Genomic DNA, 22,203 nt, shown 5'->3' with positions numbered 1-22,203 from the left:
AGGTAGGAGGATCACGGTGAATTTGAGGCCAGCCTGGGAATACAGAATGAGATTCAGGTCAGCCTGGGCTAGAGTGAGATACTACCTCAAAAAAACAACAACAAAAAAAAAACTAAAACAAAACAAAACAAAAATGAAAAAGAATAGGGGGCTGGAGAGATGGCTCATCGGCTAAAGCATTATGACTAGAGTTCAATTCCACAGTACCCACCTAAAGCCAGATGAACAGTGGCACATACATCTGGAGTTTGTTTGCAGTGGCTTGGAGGCCCTGGCACCCATTCTATCTGTCTCTCTTCTATTTCTCTCTGCTTGCAAATAAACAAAGATATTTTTAAAAGAGGGATGGAGAGATAGCTTAGCAGTTAAGGCACTTGACTGCAAAGCCTATGGACCAATAAACAATGGGTCGGGTATGGTGGTGCATGCCTTTAATCCCAGCACTTGGAGGCAGAGGTAGGAGGATCATTGTGGGTTTGAGGCCACCCTGAGATTACATACTGAATTCCAGGTCAGCCTGAGCTAGAGTGAGACCCTACCTCAACATCCCCCCCAAAAAGAAACAATAGGCCTGGACAGATGGCTCAACAGTTAACGGTACTTGCAAAGCCTGACAGCCCCAGTTCAATTCCTCAGAACCCAATAAAACCAGATGCGGTGGCACATGCGTCTGGAGTTCATCTGCAGTGGCAAGAGGCCCTGGTGTGCCACTCTTCTCTCTGTGTCTCTAATAAATAAATAAATAAATAAAAAGTAAAAGAAATTAAAAAAAAAAAAAACCCACAGAGAAAGCTCCCCACTAATGCTGTTTCTGTCACACTTACAACCTGGCACCTGTCTCTCGGTCCGTGACTCGGTTCACTGGGAACTTGAGGATGAAACTAACCCACTCTACTTGTGCAGACGTAGTGCTCTGTAAGGGACTCTGCAGTGCCACGGTACACCTTGGGTTGTGGTAACTGAAGAATACCTCTGTAGCTCTAGTTGGTGGAGGCAGGAACACTGATCAACATCCTACAACACACTCATGGTCCCCAAGGCAGAGAAGGAACTGGCCCAGATACAGACAATGACTTTGATAAGTACAGGGTATTCAAGCAAGACCTAGCAGTTTGGTTTTTTGTTCTGGTTTTTCGAGGTAGGGTCTCACTCTAGCTCAGGCTGACCTGGAACTCACTATGTAGCCTCAGGGTGGCGTGGTGATCCTCCTACCTCTGCCTCCTGAGTGCTGGGATTAAAAGCGTGCACCACCACGCCTGCGGTTCTATCTAGCACTACTGTCCCTGCCACCTGGCTCTGAAGGCTCACTGCTGTTTCCAGCAGCCAACAGAGTCCCAGCAAGTACTGGGATCAAAAAATGAGGGCTGGAGAGATGGCTCAGCAGTTAAAGCACTTGCCTACAATGCCTAAAGGCCTAACGACCTGGATTTCATTCCCCGGTACCCACACAAAGCCATATGCACAAAGTAGTACACACATGTGGGGTTTGTAGTGGCTAGAGGCACTGGAGCACCTACTCATTCTCTCTCTCTCTCTCCTTGCAAATAGATAGATAGATACATAGATGGACAGATATACATATATACATACACACACACATATACATACATACATACATTTTACATATATATACATAGGGGCTGGAGAGATGGCTTAGCTGTTAAGGTGCTTGCCTGCAAAGCCAAAGGACCTCCATTCTATTCCCCAATACCTACGTTAGCCAAATGTACAAGGTGGCACATGCATCTGGAGTTCATCTGTAGTGGCTAGAAGCCTTAGCGCATCCATTCTCTCGCTCTCTCATTTTGCCTCTTTCCCTCTCTCAAATAAATAAAAATAAAATATTAAAAAGAAAAATCTTGAACCAGGCGTGGTGGTGCACTCCTTTAACTCCAGCACTTGGCAGGTGGATTACTGTGAGTTCAAGGCCAGCCTGAGACTACATAGTGAATTACAGGTCAGCCTGGACTAGAGTGAGACCCTACCTTCAAAAACCAAAAAAAAAAAACAAAACACCAAAACCCACCTTCTGTCCCACCCTGTAGAAAAGTCTGGCCCAAGCACCCTGACCCTCCCCGCACCCTGGGACACTCACAGGAGATGGCGAAGAGGGCCTTGACGCGCACCGTGTCGCAGGAATCTCGGTCAAGCAGCCTCAGCAGCTTGCGCAGTGCTCCAAGGCCCAATACCTGCTCCTGGATGGCCGCCACATTCTGACTGCATGTGCCAATGAGCTGTGCTGCCCGCCACCGCAATCCTGCTGCCCCAGCCTCCAGGTATCGGCCTACCAGCAGGTGCATTCCTGAGAGCTGGCAGAAATCTGCACAGACAGGAGGAGAAAAAAGTGCAGTGTCAGGGACCGAATTGTACCCCGGCCCCGGCAAATGCACAAGTTAACTTTCTCATCTTCACCACCTGACTTAGAATATGATTATATCTGGAAATAGGGTCTGAGGGGAAGGACTGTTTAATGGGTATGGGTGTCTCATTTGGGGGCAATGAAAAGCTCTGTAATTAACCACAGGGATGGTGATGTGGCTCAGTAAAATGTTTGCCTAGTACAGATGAGGCCCTGGGTTCCATCCCCAGCACACATAAAAGGAGCATGCCTATAATTTCAGTACCCAGGAGATGAAGGTAGGATGATCAGAAGTCCAAGGTCATCCTCAACTACATAATGGGTTAGAGGCCAGCCTGGGCTACGTGATACCTGACTAAAAAATAATGAAGCAGAGCCTGGCATAGTGGCACACACCTTTAATCCCACATTCAGGAGACAGAGGTAGGAAGATCACTGTGAGTTTAGGGGTAGGGGTAGAAATCTGGCACACAGCTTTAATCCTAGCACTCAGGAAGCAGAGGTAGGAGGATTGCTATGAGACAAGGCGACCTTGAGACTACAAAGTTAATTCCAGGTCATCCTGGGCCAGAGTGAAGCCCTACCTCAAAAATAAAAACAACAACAACAACAAAAAGGGCTGGAGGGATGGCTCAGTGGTTAAGGTGTTTGCCTGTGAAGCAAAAGGACCCAGGTTCGACTCCCCAGGACCCATGTTAGCCAGATACACAAGGGGCACACGTGTCTGGAATTTGGTAGCAGTGGCTAAAAGGCCTGGTGTGTCCTTTCTCTCTCCCTACCTCCCTCTTTCTCTGTCAAATAAAGAAAAAATAAAATATTTAAAAAAAAAACAAACACCCTGATAACAGCCAGGGGTGGTGGCTCATGCCTTTTAGTCCCAGCACTTGGGAGACAGAGGTGTTCAAGGCCACCCTGAGACTACATGACTACATAGTAAATTCCAGGTCAGTCTGGGCTAAACTCTGACAGCCCATGTTCAATTTCCCAGCACCCACAAAAAGCCAAACAGGTGTTCATTTGCAGCAGCGAGACTCTGGAGCACATGTTCAGGTGTGCACACATGTGCAAATCAGGAGATTTTTTTTTTTTTCGAGGTAGGGTCTCACTCTAGCTCAGGCTGATCTGGAATTCAATATGTGGTCTCAGGGTGGCCTCGAACTCATGGTGATCCTTCTACCTTTGCCTCCCGAGTGCTGGGATAAAGGCGTGTGCCACCACACCCCGCTAAAAGATTTTTCTTTTAAAGCTGGGGAAAGTGGCACACACCTGACAGAAAAAGAAAGATTAAAAACATTTTTTAAAATTTACTTTATTTGAGGTGGGGAGGAGCAGGTAAAGAGAGACAAAAGATGGGCATGCCAGGGCCTTTAGCCACTGCATATAAACTCCAGATGCATGCACCACCTTGTGCATCTGGCTTACATGGGGCTTGGGGAATCAAACCAGGGTCCTTGGGCTGTGCAGTCAAGTGCTTGACTGCTAAGTCACCTCTCCAGTCAAGTTTTTTTAATAAATGATAAAATAAAAAATAAGCTAGGGGTTGGAGAGATTGCTCAGTGGTTACGATGCTTGCCTGTAAAGTCTAAAGACACAAATTTGATTCCACAGTACCTATGTAAGGCCATATACACACGGTGGCATATGCACCTGGAATTTGTTTGCAATGGCTAGAGACCCTGACATAACCATTCTCTCTTGCCTCTCTCTCAAATAAATAATTAGATTTAAAAAAATAAGGGTTGATTCCCCAGGACCTACGTAAGCCAGATGCACAAGGTGGCACATGCATCTAGAGTTCATGTGCAGTGCCTGGAGGTCCTGGTGTGCCCATTCTCCCTCCCTCCCTCCCTCTCCCTCTCTCGCTCTCTCTCTCTCTCTCAAATAAATAAATAAATATTAAATTAAATTAAAAAATACAATAGGCCTAATGTTACATAACTATAATCCCAGTTTTGTTTTGTTTTGTTTTTTTGTTTTTTTTTCAAGGTAGGGGTTTGCTGTAGCCTGGCTGACCTGGAATTCACTATGCAGTCTCAGGGTGGCCTCAAAGTCACAGCAATCCTCATAACCTCTGCCTCCCAAAGTGCTGGGATTAAAGGCACGTCCAAAATGCTCGGCTCAGTTTTGTTTTTTGTTTATTTGTTATGGTTTTTCGAGGTAGGGTCTCACTCTAGCCCAGACTGACCTGGAACAAACTACGTAGTCTCAGGCTGGCTTTGAACTCAAGGTGATCCTCCTACCTCTGCCTCCCGAGGTGTGTGATTAAAGACATGCACCACCACGCCCGGCTACAACACTAGGCTTCTTTACTGCTCTACTCATATGCACCATTATGCTACCAGACTAGGGAGAGGCCTTCCCAAATTTCTTCCTACTCACATCCAAAAAGTAAAGGTTCCCTGTGTCCTCTGCCTGCACACTTGCTGTGTGTGCATGTGGAGCTGAGGAAACTTGAGTCGTGTGTTGCACTCCCATCTCATCGTCATCAGGAAGTGACAGACCTGACATGCCACCAGAGTGACTCTGGGGGATGCAAGAGGGCCTTGCTCTCATGTGAACAGAAAGGGCTGGGCTGAAAAGATGGCTCAGCAGTCAAGGCACTTGCCTGCAAAGCCTAAGGACCCAGGTTCAATTCTCCAGAACCCATGTAAAGCCAGATGCATATGGTAGCGAATGTGTATGGAGTTCATTTACAGTGGCTAGAGGCCCTGATGTGCCCATTCTCTTTCTCTCTATCTGCTTCTTTCTTTCTCTTTCAGATAATAAAATATATTTTTTAAATCTTTAAAAAAAAAAAAAAAAGACTGGTGGTGAGATCCTCCTGAGAAGGGAACCAGGGATAAACTCTGTGGGACATGGGACACTGTGGAGGGGCTTGAGGGGTACCTGCAGCATTGTCCATGTTCTCACACAGGTCAGACAGCAGCTCCAGGGCCCCCTCACGCTCCTGCTGGTCAGTGGCTAGCTCAGTCTCACCAGCTGTTGGGGGCGTAGGCTGGGACAGCACCCGAAGACAGCTCTTCATCTGCTCCACCTCCTCTCGCTGACCTCGGAAGGCAGCAGACATGGCTTCCTGCAACCATTGGCGCCTCTGGGGGACAAGAGTAGTTGTCTCAGTGATTCCTAAGAAAGGGGCATTAATATGATGGCCAACATGTGAGAGCTGATGGCTCCTCCCATCAAGTGCTTACAGAGCATTTTGGGGGAAGTGTGAGGGGGATAGGGGCTCATTCTGTAACTCAGGTTGTCCTGGAACTCACAACAATCCTCCTGCCTCAATGTCTCAAGTGCTGGTATTACAAGTGTGAATGCCCAGCTGGGTGTACTTTTTTTTTTCCTCACAAACTCTTCAAGGCACTTGGTTTAGACAGGTGGAAACTCCTGCCCTGGGAGGAGTAGGGATGGAGAGGCTCACTGTCTGTACAAAACAAAGGATAGAGTAAATAAACACAGCATATAGTATGTGATAAGTAAGATGATATGGGGTAAGGTGAAGCAGGAGGCTGGGTCAGGAGAGCAGAACTGAGGCCGCAATATTAAATGCACAAGGTGGCACATGTGTCTGGAGGTTTCAATTGCAGTGGCTGGAGGCCCTGGCATGCCAATTCTATCTCATAAAAAAAGTTAGGCACACACCTTTAATCCCAGCACTTGAGAGGCAGGGATAGGAGGATTGCTGTAAGTTCAAGGGCACCCTGAGACAACATAGTGAATTCCAGGTCAGCCTGGGATAGAGTGAGACCCTACCTTGGGGGAAAAAAAAAAAGTCAGCCTTGACTAGAGTTATACTCTACCTCAGGGGGAAAAAAAAGAAAGAAAAGAAAGAAAAGAAGTTAAGGAGAAAGATATCCCAAGAAGGTCTTATTTTTACAGTGTTTACAGTTATAAAGCCCCAGGATTCTGCTGTGTCCAGAAGCCACAGATTGTTACAGGAAAATCCCAGTGCCAGAGGTGGGAAACATCCCGGTTGTTCCTGTAAGTTGTAGTTCAGAGAAGTCTAAGGACCCCTCCCCCCCCAAAAAAAATACAGGCTATTGCCAAAGCTCTTGGTTCCCCATCAGAACTAGGATGTAAAAACCCTATTGCTGAAAATACTATATTCATCAGTTGCTAGACACTGAGAAATCACGCTGAAACTGAGCTGGAAGACATCTCCCTGCTACGAGTGCTGGAAAATGCTATGCAGGCTGCTGGAGGAGAAAAGTCACCAACAACCTTAGTCAGCAGTGGATCCTGCAAACTACCAATCAGCCAGGCACGATGAGTCCACTAGTACAATGGTGGCATGACTATTACTGCTCTCTGACTGGATCCGAGGCCTGTTCAACAGGAGGGAATACATGCCTGGTACTGAAAACCTAGTCAAAAGTCTATGACTTAGGTCACAGTACCTGAGGAAGAAGCTAGTATTGTTGTTTGGCTAAATGGAGACACTGTGTCCACCAAATTGCTTTGCAAATACTTATGCTTATGCTCATGCTCATGCAGTAGTGCTGCTCCCAGTTTTGATCAGAAAAGCTTCTTTTCACAAATGGTGGTGACTACTAGGGAGACTCGAAACTCATTAAAAAGCAGAAACGGGGCTGGAGCGATGGCTTAGCAGTTAAGATGCTTGCCTGCAAAGCCAAAGGACCCAGGTTTGACTCCCCAGGACCCATGTAAGCCAGATGTACAAGGGGGTGTACGCATCTGGAGTTCGTTTGGAGTGGCTGGAGGCCCTGGCGGGTTCATTCTCTCCCTTCCCCCACCCCTCTCTCTCTCTCTCTCTACCTGCCTATTTCTGTATCTCTCTCTCTCAAATAAATAGATAAAATTGTGAGATCCTACCTCAACCCCCCCCCAAAAAAAAGCTGAGAGAAGATGTGACAATTAGCATTCAATGAAACATCCTTCTCACACTCACCAAGGTTCAGGTAACATTGAGGATGAGGTGAGGGAAAGAATATAATAGCCAGAGAATGAGGAGGAGTGCTTTGGAACACTGTATTCTGAACATAACATGAAGTGACTGTTGCATTCAGGACCTCACAGCAGCTGTGGTTATACGCTTACTTTTGGGTCATCAGCATGTAGTCATGAATGGTGAAGGAAGACAATAGAAAAACACCATCAAGAGTTTCAAATGGGAAAGTGGCGGGGAGGGAGGGAATTACCATGGGATATTGTTTATAATTATGGAAGCTATTAATAAAAAAAAAAACTGAAAAACCATCAAAATAGAAGAGGGACTGGCTGGAGAGAAGGGGTTCAGTGGATGTCATATGGGACGAAGAGAGACAAAACACAGTGAAGGAAGGGGATTATGATCAAAATACTTTTCATTTATTTTTTTTTAATTTGTCTGTTTGTTTGTTTGTTGTTGTTTTTGTTTTTTTGCTTTCTCAAGGTATGGTTTCACTAGCTCAGGCTGTCCTGGAATTCACTACATAGTCTCAGGGTGGCCTCAAACTCATAGCGATCCTCCTACCTCTGCCTACTAAGTGCTGGGATTAAAGGCCTGCACCACCGCCCTGCTTATTTTATTTTATTTTATTTTATTTATTTATTTATTTATTTGAGAGCGACAGACACAGAGAGATAGAGGGAGAGAGAGAATGGGCATGCCAGGGCTTCCAGCCTCTGCAAACGAACTCCAGACACGTGCGCCCCCTTGTGCATCTGGCTAACGTGGGACCTGGGGAACCAAGCCTCGAACCGGGGTCCTTAGGCTTCGCAGGCAAGCGCTTAACCGCTAAGCCATCTCTCCAGCCAGCTTATTTTATTTTTAGACAGAGCAAGAGAGCGAGAGCGAGAGCGAGAGCCAGAGAAATAAAGAATTGGCGCACCAGGGCCTCAACCACTACACTGCACTCCAGACACTTGCACTACCTAGTGGTGTGTGACCTTGCACTTGCCTCAGCTTGCTGCGGCTGGCTTACATAGGATCTGGAGAGTTGAAGATGGGTCCTTATTTTACAGGCAGATGCCTTCCTTAACTGCTACGCCATCTCTCCAGCCCCAAATACATTCTATATATGAAGTTTATATAAACTCTATTTTGCTGGGTGTGGTGATGCATGCATGCCTTTAATCCCAGCAGTATGGAGGCCATCTTGAGACTACATAGTGAATTTAGTGAGTTCTAGGTCAGCCTGGGCTAGAATGGGACCCTATCAGGAAAAACAAACCAACAAACAAAACCCTAAGATTTTACTATGAATGAGCTGAGGAAACACTAGGGGGTTCTGAACAGAAAAACAAGATGAACTGAGAGGAGTAACAGCAGAGGCAGGAAGACCTGGTAAGAAGCTAACAAAATGACCCAAGCAAGTGAGCAGGTGATAGAGCAGAGCTTGGTGTTACACAGTTGTAATCCCAACACTTGGGAGAGGGAGAGCCAGGAGAATGAGGACATGACCTTTCTCAGCTATGCAGGAAATCCAAAGCCAGCATGGGCTACATGAAACCCTTCTAAAAAAGAGAGAGAGGAACAAGTAGAGAAGGAAGAAGGCAGTAATCACAGTCCTGGATAAACTCGGCCAAGATATCACACTGTTCTGTGCCTGTTTGCTACATTGTGTTATAAAGGTTTAATCACAATGAATACAGATTAATCCTCCAGGGTTTAATAATACTGAGTCCTATGCACAGTAATTGCTATCTAAACATTACATGTAATATTCTTCACAACAACTCTATGAGGTCTTACTGTTACTTCTAATGCACAAGCTTAAAAAAAAAAAACTGGGGCTGGAGAGATGGCTTAGTGGTTAAGGTACTTGCGTGCAAAGCCAAAGAACCCAAGTTCGATTCTCCAGGTCCCATGTAAACCAGATGTACAAAGTGGCACATGCATCTGTAGTTCGTTTATAGTGGCTAGAGACCCTGGTGTGCCCAATCTCTCCCTCCCTACCTCTCTTTTCCTATCTCAGAAAAAAAAAAGGGGGCTGGAGGGATGGCTTAGTGGTTAAGGCATTTGCCCGCAAAGCCAAAGGACCTAGGTTCGATTCCCCAGGACCCACGTTAGCCAGATGCACAAGGGAGTGCATATGTCTAGAGTTCGTCTGCAGTGGCACTGAGGCCCTGGCGTGCCCATTCTCTCTTTCTCTGCAAATAAATAAACATAAATTTTAAAAAATGTGGGGCACAGGGGTGCATGCCTTTAATCCCAGCACTCTGGAGGCCGAAGTAACAGGACTGCTGAGAGTTCAAGGCCACCCTGAGATTACAAAGTGAATTCCAGGTCAGCCTGGGCTAGACTTTGATCCTACCTAGGAAAAACAAAAAAGGAAAAGAACCCAACATGGTGGCGCACAACTTTAATCCCAGCACTTGGGAGGCAGAGGTAGAAGGTAGAAGGATGGCCTTGACTTCAAGGCCACCCTGAGACTACAAAGTGAATTCCAGGTCAGCCTGGGCTAGAGGGAGATCCTACCTTGAAAAATAAAAAAAAAAAAAAAAAAAAAAAGAAAGAAAGAAAAGAAAAGAAAAAAAAGGGAAGGAAGATAGGAAGGAAAGAAAACATGCACACAAAGTTTATGACTTGTTCAAGGCAAGGTCAGGGCAACAACTGACAAAGCCTGAAAGTCTGTAATTGCACTGCATAGAATACAGCCTTCCTTAAACTGGAACCTCAGAACCACTTTATGATGCATTGTCCTATTATCAACTTGCAAGTGAATGAAGAACCTGAGGATCAGAAGACTAAGTTATACACCAAGGTCACACACAGGGACAAGGATGGATGCAGGTCTGTCTGGGTCCAGAAAGCCCTTGCAGTGATCTGTTCAGGAACTTGACAGTTTACCATGCCGCTCACCCGCCCACCCACCCAGGAGGACCTCCCGCAGCCACACTTCCCAAGAAATCTCTGTCCCCAGGCTCCTCCCCATCCCCAGCTTCTCAGGGGTCCCAGTATTTTACCTCCTCACTCATGGGCTCTGGAGGGGGGTCTGGCTCCTCAGAGCCCGCGGTAATGGCCATCTGCAGGAGGCCTTGGAGGTTCCGTGGAGGTCGGGGATTGCCTGAGCCCCCAGCTGAGGAGCCGCCGCCCCCCGACGAGCAACCCTGGGAGGGCGGCGGCGGCGGCAGCGCCAGGGGGAGGCGACTGCCCCCCGAGCCCTTGTCTGCCATGGACCGAATGTGGAGAAGGGAAGGTGAAGCGTTGAAGGAAGATGGTCAGCGCGGTGGCAGCTCCGGCGTCCGGATGGATTCCTGGGACTGCTGAGAGGGCAGCGTGTTGGTTTTTTTTTTTGAGGGGGGGTGACGTTCATGGCGACCCCATGACCCCGTACCATTCTGTCTTCACCCACCCAAACCATAGGCCCCCTTCGTACCAACAGGACCCTTCCCCAAATCCATACGCCCCTCCTCCCTCCCTAGCAACAGGCCCCACCCACTCTCCCTGGCGACGAGCCCCCTCCCCCATCCCCAAGGTGCGCGTCCGCGTCTCTTAGCAACCCGCCACCCGGCTTCCTTTGCATGAGCCCGCCCTTCAGCCTCCTTAGCAACAAGTCTCCCCCCTCCTCTTTGAAGAGGGGCGCCACAGCGGAGAGAAGCTTTCACCTTGCCCGGCCTCAAGCAGCCACCACCACGCTTCTACGAACAGGATCGGGCGCACCTGACTCGATAGGGCGCCGCCATCTTGGCCGGAGGTACGCAAGTCTCACTCGGAAGTGCCTCACGTTTGCGCCGGGACTTGGCGCGGAGTGGCGGGCTGGGCTAAGCCCCGCCCCCAGGCTCCCCTCCCCTTGACCCCGCCCTGACGTGCGCGCCCCCCAGCATAGGCCCGCCCCTTACCTAGGCCCCGCCCCCTGGCCCAGTGAGCGCGCTTAGAATAAAGCTTCCCCAAGGCCAGGAACAAGCCCCGCCCACACGCACCTGCCCGCCCCTGTTCTAGGACCTTCGGCCTCTCCCCGTTAAGCCCCGCCTTTCCCCTCCCCCAAGCCTTGCCTCACTATATGGGGCGGCTGTCAGCCCTGTTAGGCCACGCCCCTTCGTAGGGCCACCCGCTTTACCTGAGGCTGGTAAATTCATGCTTCACTGTCAGGACGTGTTTTTGTTTTTAATTATTTATTTGACAGAGAGATGGAGGGAGAGAGAGAATGAATGGGCGCGCTAGGACATCCAGCAACTGCACACGAACTCCAGATGTGTGCACACTTGTGCATCTGGCTAGCGTGGGTCCAGGGGAATCGAACCTGGGTGCTTTGGCTTTGCAGGCAAACGCCTTAAACGCTAAGCCATCCCTCCAGCCCTCAGAAGGTGATGTGTGTGTGTGTGTGTGTGTGTGTGTGTGTGTGTGTGTGTGTGTGTGTTTATTAAAGGGCATTCTTTTTTTTTGTTGTTTGTTTTGAGGTAGGGTCTCACTCTAGCTGAGGCTGACCTGGAATTCACTATGTAATCTCAGGGTGGCCTCAATCTACCTCTGCCTCCCGAGTGCTGGAATTCAAGGCGTGCGCCACCACACCCAGCTAGGGTATTCTGTTTTTATTGCCTGTATGTATTGTATATATACTATATATAATATTATGTAACCCTGATCAGTATTTATTTGATCCCAAAGAGAAACTGTATCCATGATGTAATAACTCCTCCTTTGCTAATCTCTGGGCTTCTTTCTTTGGTTTTTTGTTTGTTTGTTTGTTTTGTTTTTGAGGTAGGGTCTTGCTCTAGCTCAAGCTGACCTGGAACTCTAGCTCAGGCTGGCCTCGAACTCACAGTTATCCTCGTACCTCTGCCTCTTGAGTGCTGGGATTAAAGGCGTGCACACCAAGCTTCCCTGGGCATCTTGAATCAATATTTTCTGTCAGCTTACTTTGTTTTAACTTTTACTGGCAATTCCATAATTATAGACAATAAATTATGATAATTCCTTTCCCTCCCCCACTTCCCCTTCACAATCATTCCCTCAACCTCTCATTTAGTCTCTCTTTTATTTTGATATCATTATTTTTTTAATATATTTTATTTATTTATTTAAGAGGCATAGAGAGAATGGGCAGCCAGCGCCTCTAGTCATTGCAAATGAACTTCAGATGCATGCACCTCCTTGTGCACCTGGCTTATGTAGGTCCTGGAGAATCAAACTGGGATCTTTTGGCTTTGCAGGCAAAGGCCTTAATGGCTAAGCCATCTCTCCAGCCCTGTTTTGTTTTGTTTTGATTTTTTGTGTTTTGTTTTTGAGATAGGATCTCACTATAGCAGGATGGTGTGAGTTCAAGGAGCCTATCTCAAAAAAAAAAAAGAAAGAAAGAAAGAAAGAAAGAAAGAAAGAAAGAAAGAAAGAAAGAAAGAAAGAAAAAGAAAACAGGGAGTCTGTTGGTCCTTGGTCATGACCTGAAGCATCCTGAAGATTCCACCCCATCTCTGCACCTCCGATGCCAAACCATTCATCAAGGAAAGAAAGAAAGAAAGAAAGAAAGAAAGAAAGAAAGAAAGAAAGAAAGAAAGAAAGAAAGAAAGAAAGAGAAAAACAACTGATACAAAAAGCAAAAGAAAGTAAGGGATTCATTTCCCCTCTGTTTCATGGAGTTGCTGCTCTTTCCTTTTTTTTTTTTTCCCCTTTAACACTTGAGTAGAATCTAGAACACAACAGTTACAGTACCTTTGTGGCTTTCCTGAGTATTTATGAAGATAATGTCAGAGCTAGTATAATTAACTGCATAACAGGAGACTCCCATACATTTGTGTAGTTTCTTAGTCTATGAAAATGTGAAGATGTAGAGACTTTATAATTAGAATTACATATATTTATGAAACTTGAAGATGGATATTTTATCAAATTTCCTTTGATATATAGGCTTTGCACTGTCTTTTACTATAAGGTTTTACTTAGTAAAATATACAAGAAAATAAGCATGTTGTGAAAAAGGGACCAAAATCATGTATAGAATGCACAGCTTTCTGTATCCTATCCACCATCTTGTGCCTCCTCCTTCCAATTTCTTTTGTGAAAGTGACTTTGGTAGTTAATCTCCTGTGAGAGTAACCTGAACTTAAACAGAACCGGATGCTCCTTAACAGAGGCTTGCCCTTTGTGATACTTAGTGACAAGGTAGGGGGCTGGTTTCCCTTTGATCAATTGAAAACTGATTGAGGCTATTAAAAACGGAAGATTTTGCCAGGCGTGGTGGCCCACACCTTTAACATCCAGCACTTGGAAGGCAGAGATAGGAAGATTGCTGTGAGTTCAAGGCCACCCTGAGACTACATAGCGAATTCCAGGTCAGGCTGAGCTAGAGTAAGACACTACCTCAAAAAACAAAAACACACACACAAAAAAATCCCTTTGAAACTGAATTGTCATATTAAGAAGGTTAAAACCTTCCTAATAACCTGTTTGGTATCTGAAAAGGTAGGTTGTGTGTGTTAGAAAAAGAAAATCTTGAAGAAAAATAGAAATTGGGTAGAAAACTTAAAACAGAAGTGACCAACTCCAGTGTTTTCACTCCAGGTGTGTATTATCCAGGTGTGTATTATCTCATTCCCAGGGACCGTGTGGGGAATATGTGTGAGTGTGGATAGAGTTTGACACGTGGACTCAGTAAGCCACATGTTAATGGCCCCACTTAATTTGGTCACAAAGTTTTGTTTGTATCCAGCAGATCAACTGTTAAAATCTCATTGAGAGGGGCTGGAGAGATGGCTTAGCGGTTAAGCGCTTGCCTGTGAAGCCTAAGGTCCCCGGTTCGAGGCTCGGTTCCCCAGGTCCCATGTTAGCCAGATGCACAAGGGGGCGCACGTGTCTGGAGTTCGTTTTCAGAGGCTGGAAGCCCTGGCGCGCCCATTCTCTCTCTCTCCCTCTATCTGTCTTTCTCTCTGTGTCTGTTGCTCTCAAATAAAAAAAAATAAAAAAAAATCTCATTGATAGTATATTAATGTCAAAATCAGAAAGAAGTGGGAGAGTTTTATATATGTAATAATTATTATCTTAGTATTTTATCTCACTTGTTTTCCCAGAATTTTCCATTAAGTCCTCTACTTGGTTTGCTTAACTATTTTATTTATTTACTTGAGAGAAAGAGGCAGAGAGAATGGGCACACCAGCCACTGCAAATGAACTCCAGATGCATGCGCTCTCTTGTGCATCTGGCCTATGTGGGTCCTGGAGAATCAAACTGGGATCCTTTTGCTTTGCAGGCAAGTCCCTTAACCGCTAAACCATCTCCCCAGCCCTTAACTTTTTTTTTTTTTTTTTTTTTGGTTTTTCAAGGTACAGTCTCACTCTGGCCCAGGCTGACCTGGAATTCACTATGTAGTCTCAGGGTGGCCTTGAACTCATAGTGATACTCCTACCTCTGCCTCCCGAGTGCTGCTGGGATTAAAGGTGTGTGCCACCACGCCCAGTTTCCCTTAACTATTTTTTTAAGCAGTTTAATTTTTAGATACTATTTGATAAAGGAGTTAATATCAGAAGCAATATTAAAATATTACAATGGGAAGAGACCCACTGATACAGCTTATGGTTTTTAGATCTAGGCTACTTTTTTTTTTTTGGTTTTTTAAGGTAGGGTCTCACTCTAGTCCAGGCAGACCTGGATTTCACTATGTAGTCTCAGGGTGGCCTCAAACACCGTAATCCTCCTACCTCTGCCTCCCAACTGCTGGGAATAAGGGTGTGCGACACTACGCCTGGCTAGGGCTACTTTTTGTATTTTATTTTATTTTATTTTTTATTTATTTATTTATTTTTGGTGGGGGGTTCAAGGTAGGGTCTCACTCTAGCTCAGGCTGACTTGGAATTCACTATGTAGTCTCAGGGTGGCCTCGAACTCTCAGTGATCCTCCTACCTCTGCCTCCTGAGTGCTGGGATTAAAGGCGTGCATCACCATGCCCAGCTCTACTTTATTTTTATTTTTTGTTTTTGTTTTGGTTTTTCAAAGTAGGGTCTCACGCTAGCCCGGGCTGACCTGGAACTCACTATGTACTCTCAGGGAGGCCTCAAACTCATGGCAAGCTGCCTACCTCCGCCTCCCAAGTGCTGGGATTTAAGGCGTGCGCCATCATGCCCAGCTCTGATTTGGGATACTTTTAATCATGGGATAATCTCATGTATTACTATATAATTTGACAAACGAATATGTAACAGTCATACTGCAAATATCTTGCATCCCTTTTGTGACCTGATTTACAAATATTTAAAGTTGTGTTCCAGTTCTGCTTTGCTGTTTAATCACATGCTATTTCGGGGCTGGAGAGATGGCTTAGCGGTCAAGGTGCTTGCCTGTGAAGCTAAAGAATCCAAGTTCAATTCTCCAGGACCCACATAAGCCAGATGCACAAGGTGGCTCATGCATCTAGAGTTCGTTTGCAGTGGCTGGAGGCCCTGGCACACCCATTCTCTCTCTCTCTCTCTCTCTCTCCCTGTCCCTCTTTCCCTCTCTCAAATAAATAAAAATAAAATATAAAAACAAACAAAAAAACCCTCTCAAGATCTCAAACTCAGTCACATCTTGAAATTTCCCTTTGGCATGTAAAGTAGCATATTCACAGGTCTGGGGATTAGGATGTGGATAATTGTATGCAGGTCTATTTATAGCTCATGCATGTATGTATAAGATAATTAGTATAATTTGTAATATAAAATGTATACCTAGTGTGTCATTGTTAGGTAGCTTAGATTAAAAACTCCCAAGTATTTCATATGTGTAGGCTTTAGGGACTGGAGAAATGGCTCAACACCTAAAGGCACTTTCTTTTTTCTTTTATTTATTTATTTTGGTTTTTCAAGGTAGGGTCTTGCTCTAGTCCAGGCTGACTGACCTGGAATTCGCTATGTAGTCTCAGAGTGGTCTCGGACTCACAGCAATCCACCTACCTCTGCCTCTTAAGTGCTGGGATTAAAGGCATGTGCCACCATGCCCGGCTCATTTTTAAACATTTAAAAAATATTTTTATTTATTTATCTGAGAGAGAGACAGAAATAGGCAGGGAGAGAGAGAAAGAATGGGTGCACCAGGGCCTCCAGCCACTGCAAACAAACTCCAAATGCATATGCCCCCTTGTGCATCTGGCTTCCATAGGTCCTGGGGAATAGAACCTGGGTCCTTTGGCTTTGCAGGCAAGTGCCTTAACCGCTAAGTCATCTCTCCAGCCCCAACACCTAAAGGCACTCTATTGCAAAGCCTAACGGCCTGGGTTAGAAATCACATAAAGCCAGGTGCACTAACTAGTGCATGTGTCTGGAGTTTTTTTGCAGTGGCAAGGAGACCCTGGCATGCCCATATACACTCATTTCTCTCTCTCTCAAATATATAAATCAAATATAGTTTTGAATTTTGTCTATTTATTTGAGAGAGAGTGGCAGACAGATAGAAAATGGGTGCACTAGGGCCTCTAGCCACTTCAAACAAACTCCATATGCATGTGCCACCTAATGTGTGTGGCTTTACATGGGTATTGGGAAATCGAACCTGTGTCCTTTGGCTTTGCAGACAAGTGCCTTAACACTAGTCCATCTGTCCATTTAAAAAAAAAAAGTAATTTTTTTTTAGACAGAGAAAATTGGCACCCCAGGGTCTCAGCCACTGAAATCAAACTCCAGACACTTGCACTAACTAGTGGGCATGTGTGTCCTTGCACTTCCTTCACCTTTGTGTGTCTGACTTATGTGGGATCTGGAGGGTTGAACAAGAAACCTTAGGGTTCACAGGCAAATGCCTTAACCATTAACCCATCTTTCCAGACCCCGCCAAAATACACACACACACACACACACACACACACACACACACACACATATATATTTTGAATTTGGTTTATTTATTTGAAAGAGAGAGGCAGACAGACAGAAAATGGATGCACTAGCTCCTCTAGCCACTTCAAACAAACTCCAGATGCATGAGGTTTTTCAAAGTCGCTCTAGCCCAGGCTGACCTGGAATTCATTATGTACTCTTAAGATGGCTTCAAACTCAAGGCAATCCTCCTACTTCCGCCTCCCAAGTGCCTAGATTAAAGGCGTGCATCACCATGCCATATATATGTATCCCTATATATTTAAGCTGGACGTGGTGCATGCTTTTTGGCTCAGCACTTGGGAAGCTGAGGTGGAGGATCACCATGAGTTTGAGACCAGCCAGGGACTAAACAGTGAGTTCCAAGTCAGCTTGGGACACAGTGAGACCCCTGCTTGCAAAAGCCAAAAAAAAAAAAAAAAAAAAAATTATGTTAAGTATAGTCTTTAAAATAACGTTTCTGTCTGTACTGAGACACTTCAGTTCAAAAAGATTAGTAATTACAGAATGAAACCAGGCGTGGTGGCACATGCCTTTAATCCCAGCACTCCGAAGGCAGAGGTAGGAGGATTGCTGTGAGTTTGAGGCCTCCCAGAGACTACATAGTGAATTCCAGGTCAGCCTGGGCTAGAAGGAGACCCTACCTCAAAAAACTAATAATAATAAATACAGAGTGAGATGGGTGTGGTGGCACACACTTTTAATCTCAGAAGACAGAGGTGGGAGGATCACTGTGAGTTCAAGGCCAGCCTGAGACTACATGATGAAGTATAGGTCACCCTAGGATAGAGTGAGACCCTACCTCTAAAAAGCAAAAACAAAAACAGAAGTCTGTACAATAATTACAGAATAAGCCAGGCGTGGTGGCTCATGCCTTTAATCCCAGCACTCGGGAGGCAGAGGTAGGAGGATCGCCATGAGTTTGAGGCTACATAGTGAATTCCAGGTCAGCCTGGGCCCGAGTGAGACCCTTCCTCAAAAAACCAAATAATAATAATCAGAGAATGATAGGCTTAGCCCACATGCATATAACCGACCACCTACTTCTCAGGTTCTGTAGACCTGCTTCATCACCTTACTTCCTCTCCCTGCCTCTTGCTACCACGTCTCTGGCTACTTGGATCCCTTGGGTACTCCTAGAACATACCAGGTGCACTCCTACTTCAGGACCTTGGCACTTGCTAATTCCCCTCGTTGGACTTCTCACCTTTTCACCTCCTTGGAATATTTTACTTTCTAGGTACTATATCTAAATTCAGCCCACCAAAAAAAAAAACCACATCCTAACCCTGCTAGCCCCATCAATCATCTCTTCAGCACAAACTGTGACTGTCTGACATCTGTAACAATTGGTTTACTTTGCTCATCAGCTGCCTCTCCCACTAGCATGGAAACCCCATAGGACAAGCATTTCTTTTCAGTAACTCTTTATTTATTTAGTTTTGGTTTTTTGAGGTAGGGGTCTCCTCTAGCCCAGACTGATCAGGAATTCACTATGTAGTCTCAGCGTGGCCTTGAACTCACAGCAATCCAACTACCTCTGCCTCTCCGGTACTGGTATTAGAGGTGTGCGCCACTATGTCCAGCCTTAGTAAATCTTTTTTTATTTTTATTTATTTTTTTAGGACATCCCAGTAGACTGGACTTTTTTATCTTAGATTTTTCTTAGATTTTGATTATAATAACTGGGGTAACTCAGGCTCAGAAAGCCAAACGTCTCATGTTTTCTCTCATATGTGGATCATAGCTATAAATGATTGGACTTCTGTGTAAGTAGGAAGAAAACTCAGTAGCAGAGGCCAGTAAGCTAAAAAGGCGATATAAAAGAACTAGAAAGGGAAAGAGGGATTTAATAGGATCGTATTGTATATATGTAAATAGAAGAACAGATTAATGGGTGTGAAAAGACCTAAGTGAGGTTAGGGGAAGAGACTGAGTTAGGAAAGGTAGAGGGAGAGCTAATCAAAATCTAAGAGGATATAAATAAGTCATATGGAAACGTACTTTTTTGGACAATGGAACACACAGGAGCCATAGAAAATATTCAGTGCCGGGGATGGGACACCTTCCAGTGACTTGTTGGCCGGGGAGGTCCCTGATGCCCCCAAAACATTACAGGCCATTGCTGAGACCCTTGGTTTCCCACCAGTAATAAATGGTAAGACACTATCGCTGAATACTTCACGTACTTGGGCTGCAAGGTCACTGAGAAACCCTGCTGGAGCTGAGCTGAAAACATCCTCCATGTAGACCAGTTGACAGAAAGCTGGAAAAAACCACGCTGCATGCAGTTCAATGGGAGAGAGAGAAATCACCAGTGAAGATACTGAACAGTGGACACTGCAAGCCTTATATTTGTCCAGCCAGGCCAAATGAGCCAATTGTTGCAATAGTGGCACATCTGTCATGGTGGAAACCAACTGGCCTCTGATTTGACTGGAGGCCCGCTCCATGGGAGGGAATATATCCCTCATATTGAAAACCTACAACAGAGGTAGTCATGAGCCCTAAGGGTATAACATCTGCTGCTGTCTGGCTAAATGTATATACTATGCTCACCAAACTGTCCAGTAAGCACTTCTCTTAATGTTCATATATTAATATATTATATATAATATATATATTAATGCTACTCTCACTTTTGATTAGAGAAGCTTAACTTTTCAGATGGCAGTGACCTTGGGATGACTCAGAAGACACCATGGTGCAGAGAAGAAGTGACAGAGAAGTGCTCAGCACTGAAATATCTCTATCACATCTTCCAGGGCTCAGGGTCCATTGTGGAAGAGGTGGTGGAAAGAATGTAAGAGCCTAAGGAAGGATAAGACTCCTTACAACGTGCTTCTCCAGACACAAAATGGCCTGGATATCCATGACCTCACAGTGCCTGACACTACCTACACAAGACCATTGTAATAGGATGAAAAGATCATGACATCAAAATAAAAGAGAGACTGATTGAGAGGGGGAGAAGATATGATGGAGAATGGAGTTGCAAAGGGAGAAGTGGGGGATGGAAGAAATTACCATGGGATATTGTTTATAATCATGGAAGTTGTCAATAAAAAAGGGAGAGAGAGAGAGAGAATTGGCACACCAGGGCCTCCAATCACTGAAATTGAACCTTAGACGTGTTACCTTGTGTGTGTGTGTGCGACCTTGCACACCTATGTTACCTTGTGTATCTGGCTTCTGTGGGAGCTGGAGAGTCAGGCATGGGTCCTTAGGTTTCACAGGCAAGTGCCTTAGCTGCTAAGTCATCTCTGTGACTTTTAAATTTTATTTATTTATTTTGGTTTTTTAAGATAGGGTCTCCTTCTGGCCCAGGCTGATTAGAATTCACTATGTAATCTCAGGATGGCCTCAAACTCATGGCAATCCTCCTACCTCTGCCTCTCAAAGGCTGGGCTTAATTAAAGGTGTGTGCTACCAGCCTGGCTCTTTATTTATTTATTAGGGACAGATTGAGGGAGAGAGAGAGAGAGAGAGAGAGAGAATTGATGCACCAGAGCCTATAGCCACTGCAAACAAACTCCAGGTGCATGCACTGCCATGTGCATCCAGGTAATGTGGGACCTATAAAATCAAACTTGGGTCCATAGGCTTTGCAGGTAAGTGCCTTAACCACTAAGCCATCTCTTCAGCCCTATTTTTATTTATTTATTTATTTTGTTTTTTTGTTTTTCGAGGTAGGGTCTCACTGTAACCCAGGCTGACTTAGAATTCACTATGTACTCTCAGGGTGTCCTCAAACTCACAGCAAGCCTCCTACCTCTGCTTCCTGGGTGCTCAGATTAAAGGTGTGCACCACCACACCAGCTTCTGTTTTTATTAAAAAAAACAAACAAACATGTTGGAGCCGGGAGTGGTGACACACGTCTTTAATCCCAGCACTCTGGAGGCAAAGGTAGGAGGATCGCTGTGAGTTCAAGGCCACCTTGAGAATACAGAGTGAATTCCAGGTCAGCCTAGACTACAGTGAAACCCCACCTCGCAAAACCAAAAAAACAAACAAAAAGAAAACATGTTGAAGGTGGGGGGCTAGAGAGATGGTTTAGCGGTTAAGGCACTTGCCTGTGAAGCCTAAGGACCCAGGTTTGAAACCCAGTACCCGTGTAAGCCAGTTGCACAAGGTGGCACGTGTCTGGAGTTCATTTGCAGTGTTTGGAGGCCCTGGTACACCCATTCTCTCCCTGCCACCTTTCTTTTTACATAGTGAATTCCAGGTCAGCCTGATCTAGAGTGAGACTCTACCTTGAAGAAAAACCAAATTAGAGATGGATTAGGGGTTAAGGAGCTTGCCTGCTAAACCTAAGGATGCAGATTTGATTCCCCAGAACCCATGGAAGCCAGATGCACAAGGTGGCACATATGTCTGGAATTCATTTGCAGTGGCTAGAGGCCCTGCTGTGCCCATTCTCTCCCTCCCTCCCTTCCTTCCTCCCTTTCTCTCATTCTCTCTCTACATAAAAGTAAACTTAAAAATATTTGTATTTATGTATTTGCAAGCAGAGATAGAGTGAAGAAAGACAGAATGGGTGTACCAAGGTCTCCAGTGCTGGAAATGGACTCCAGATGCACGCACCACTTTATGCATCTGGGTTTATGTGGTTACTGGGGAATTGAACCCAGGTCATTGTGCTTTGCAGGCCAGCACCTTAACCATTAATCCATTTCTCCAGCCCCAGGAGAGGCATCTTTGCCCACTTAGCTCCCTGCTGCTATATCCTTACCAACTACAGTGCCTTGCTCAGGTTTTTTTTTTTTTTTTTTTTGGTTTGTTTGTTTTTTCCAAGGTAGGGTCTCGCTCTGGCCCAGGCTGACCTGGAATTCACTATGTATTTCAGGGTGCCCTCAAACACATGGCGATCCTCCTACCTCTGCCTCCCGAGTCCTGGGATCAAAGGCGTGCTCAACCAGGCCTGGCTTCAGCTTTTTTTCTTTTTTTGTGTGTGTGTTTTTTTTTGTTTTTTGTTTTTTGTTTTTTGTTTTCTGAGGTAGAGTCTCTCTCTACCCAGACTGACCTCGAACTCACAGAGATGCTCCTACATCATCCTTATGAGTGTTGGGATTAAGGTTGTGTACCGCCATGCCTGGCTGGCTCAGCATTGATATTCAACAAAGTTC

At 45.4% G+C, this 22,203-nt stretch overlaps 1 protein-coding gene across 2 annotated transcripts in view; it reads right to left on the bottom strand.

Moving 5' to 3' along the window:
* The window catches only part of Hspbp1 (HSPA (Hsp70) binding protein 1), a 32,053-nt gene extending 21,019 nt beyond the window's left edge, over window positions 1–11,034 (bottom strand). The window contains exons 1-4 of one of the 2 annotated variants that reach the window (XM_045133877.1): window positions 10,904–11,034; window positions 10,262–10,561; window positions 5,246–5,450; window positions 2,096–2,320 (exon numbers count right to left, since the gene is read on the bottom strand). In XM_045133877.1, the coding sequence (XP_044989812.1) occupies window positions 2,096–2,320; window positions 5,246–5,450; window positions 10,262–10,471 (640 nt within the window). In that variant the 5' untranslated portion in view covers window positions 10,472–10,561; window positions 10,904–11,034. The remainder of the gene's footprint in view (window positions 1–2,095; window positions 2,321–5,245; window positions 5,451–10,261; window positions 10,562–10,903) is intronic. The other variant, XM_045133876.1, reaches the window with a different exon arrangement.
* Window positions 11,035–22,203: the final 11,169 nt, after the last annotated feature.

This window comes from Jaculus jaculus, chromosome 14 (assembly GCF_020740685.1).
Source record: "Jaculus jaculus isolate mJacJac1 chromosome 14, mJacJac1.mat.Y.cur, whole genome shotgun sequence".
Classification (NCBI taxonomy): domain Eukaryota; kingdom Metazoa; phylum Chordata; class Mammalia; order Rodentia; family Dipodidae; genus Jaculus; species Jaculus jaculus.
The sequence above is the reverse complement of the archived record's forward strand: the minus strand, read 5'-3'. Positions and strand labels throughout refer to the sequence as shown.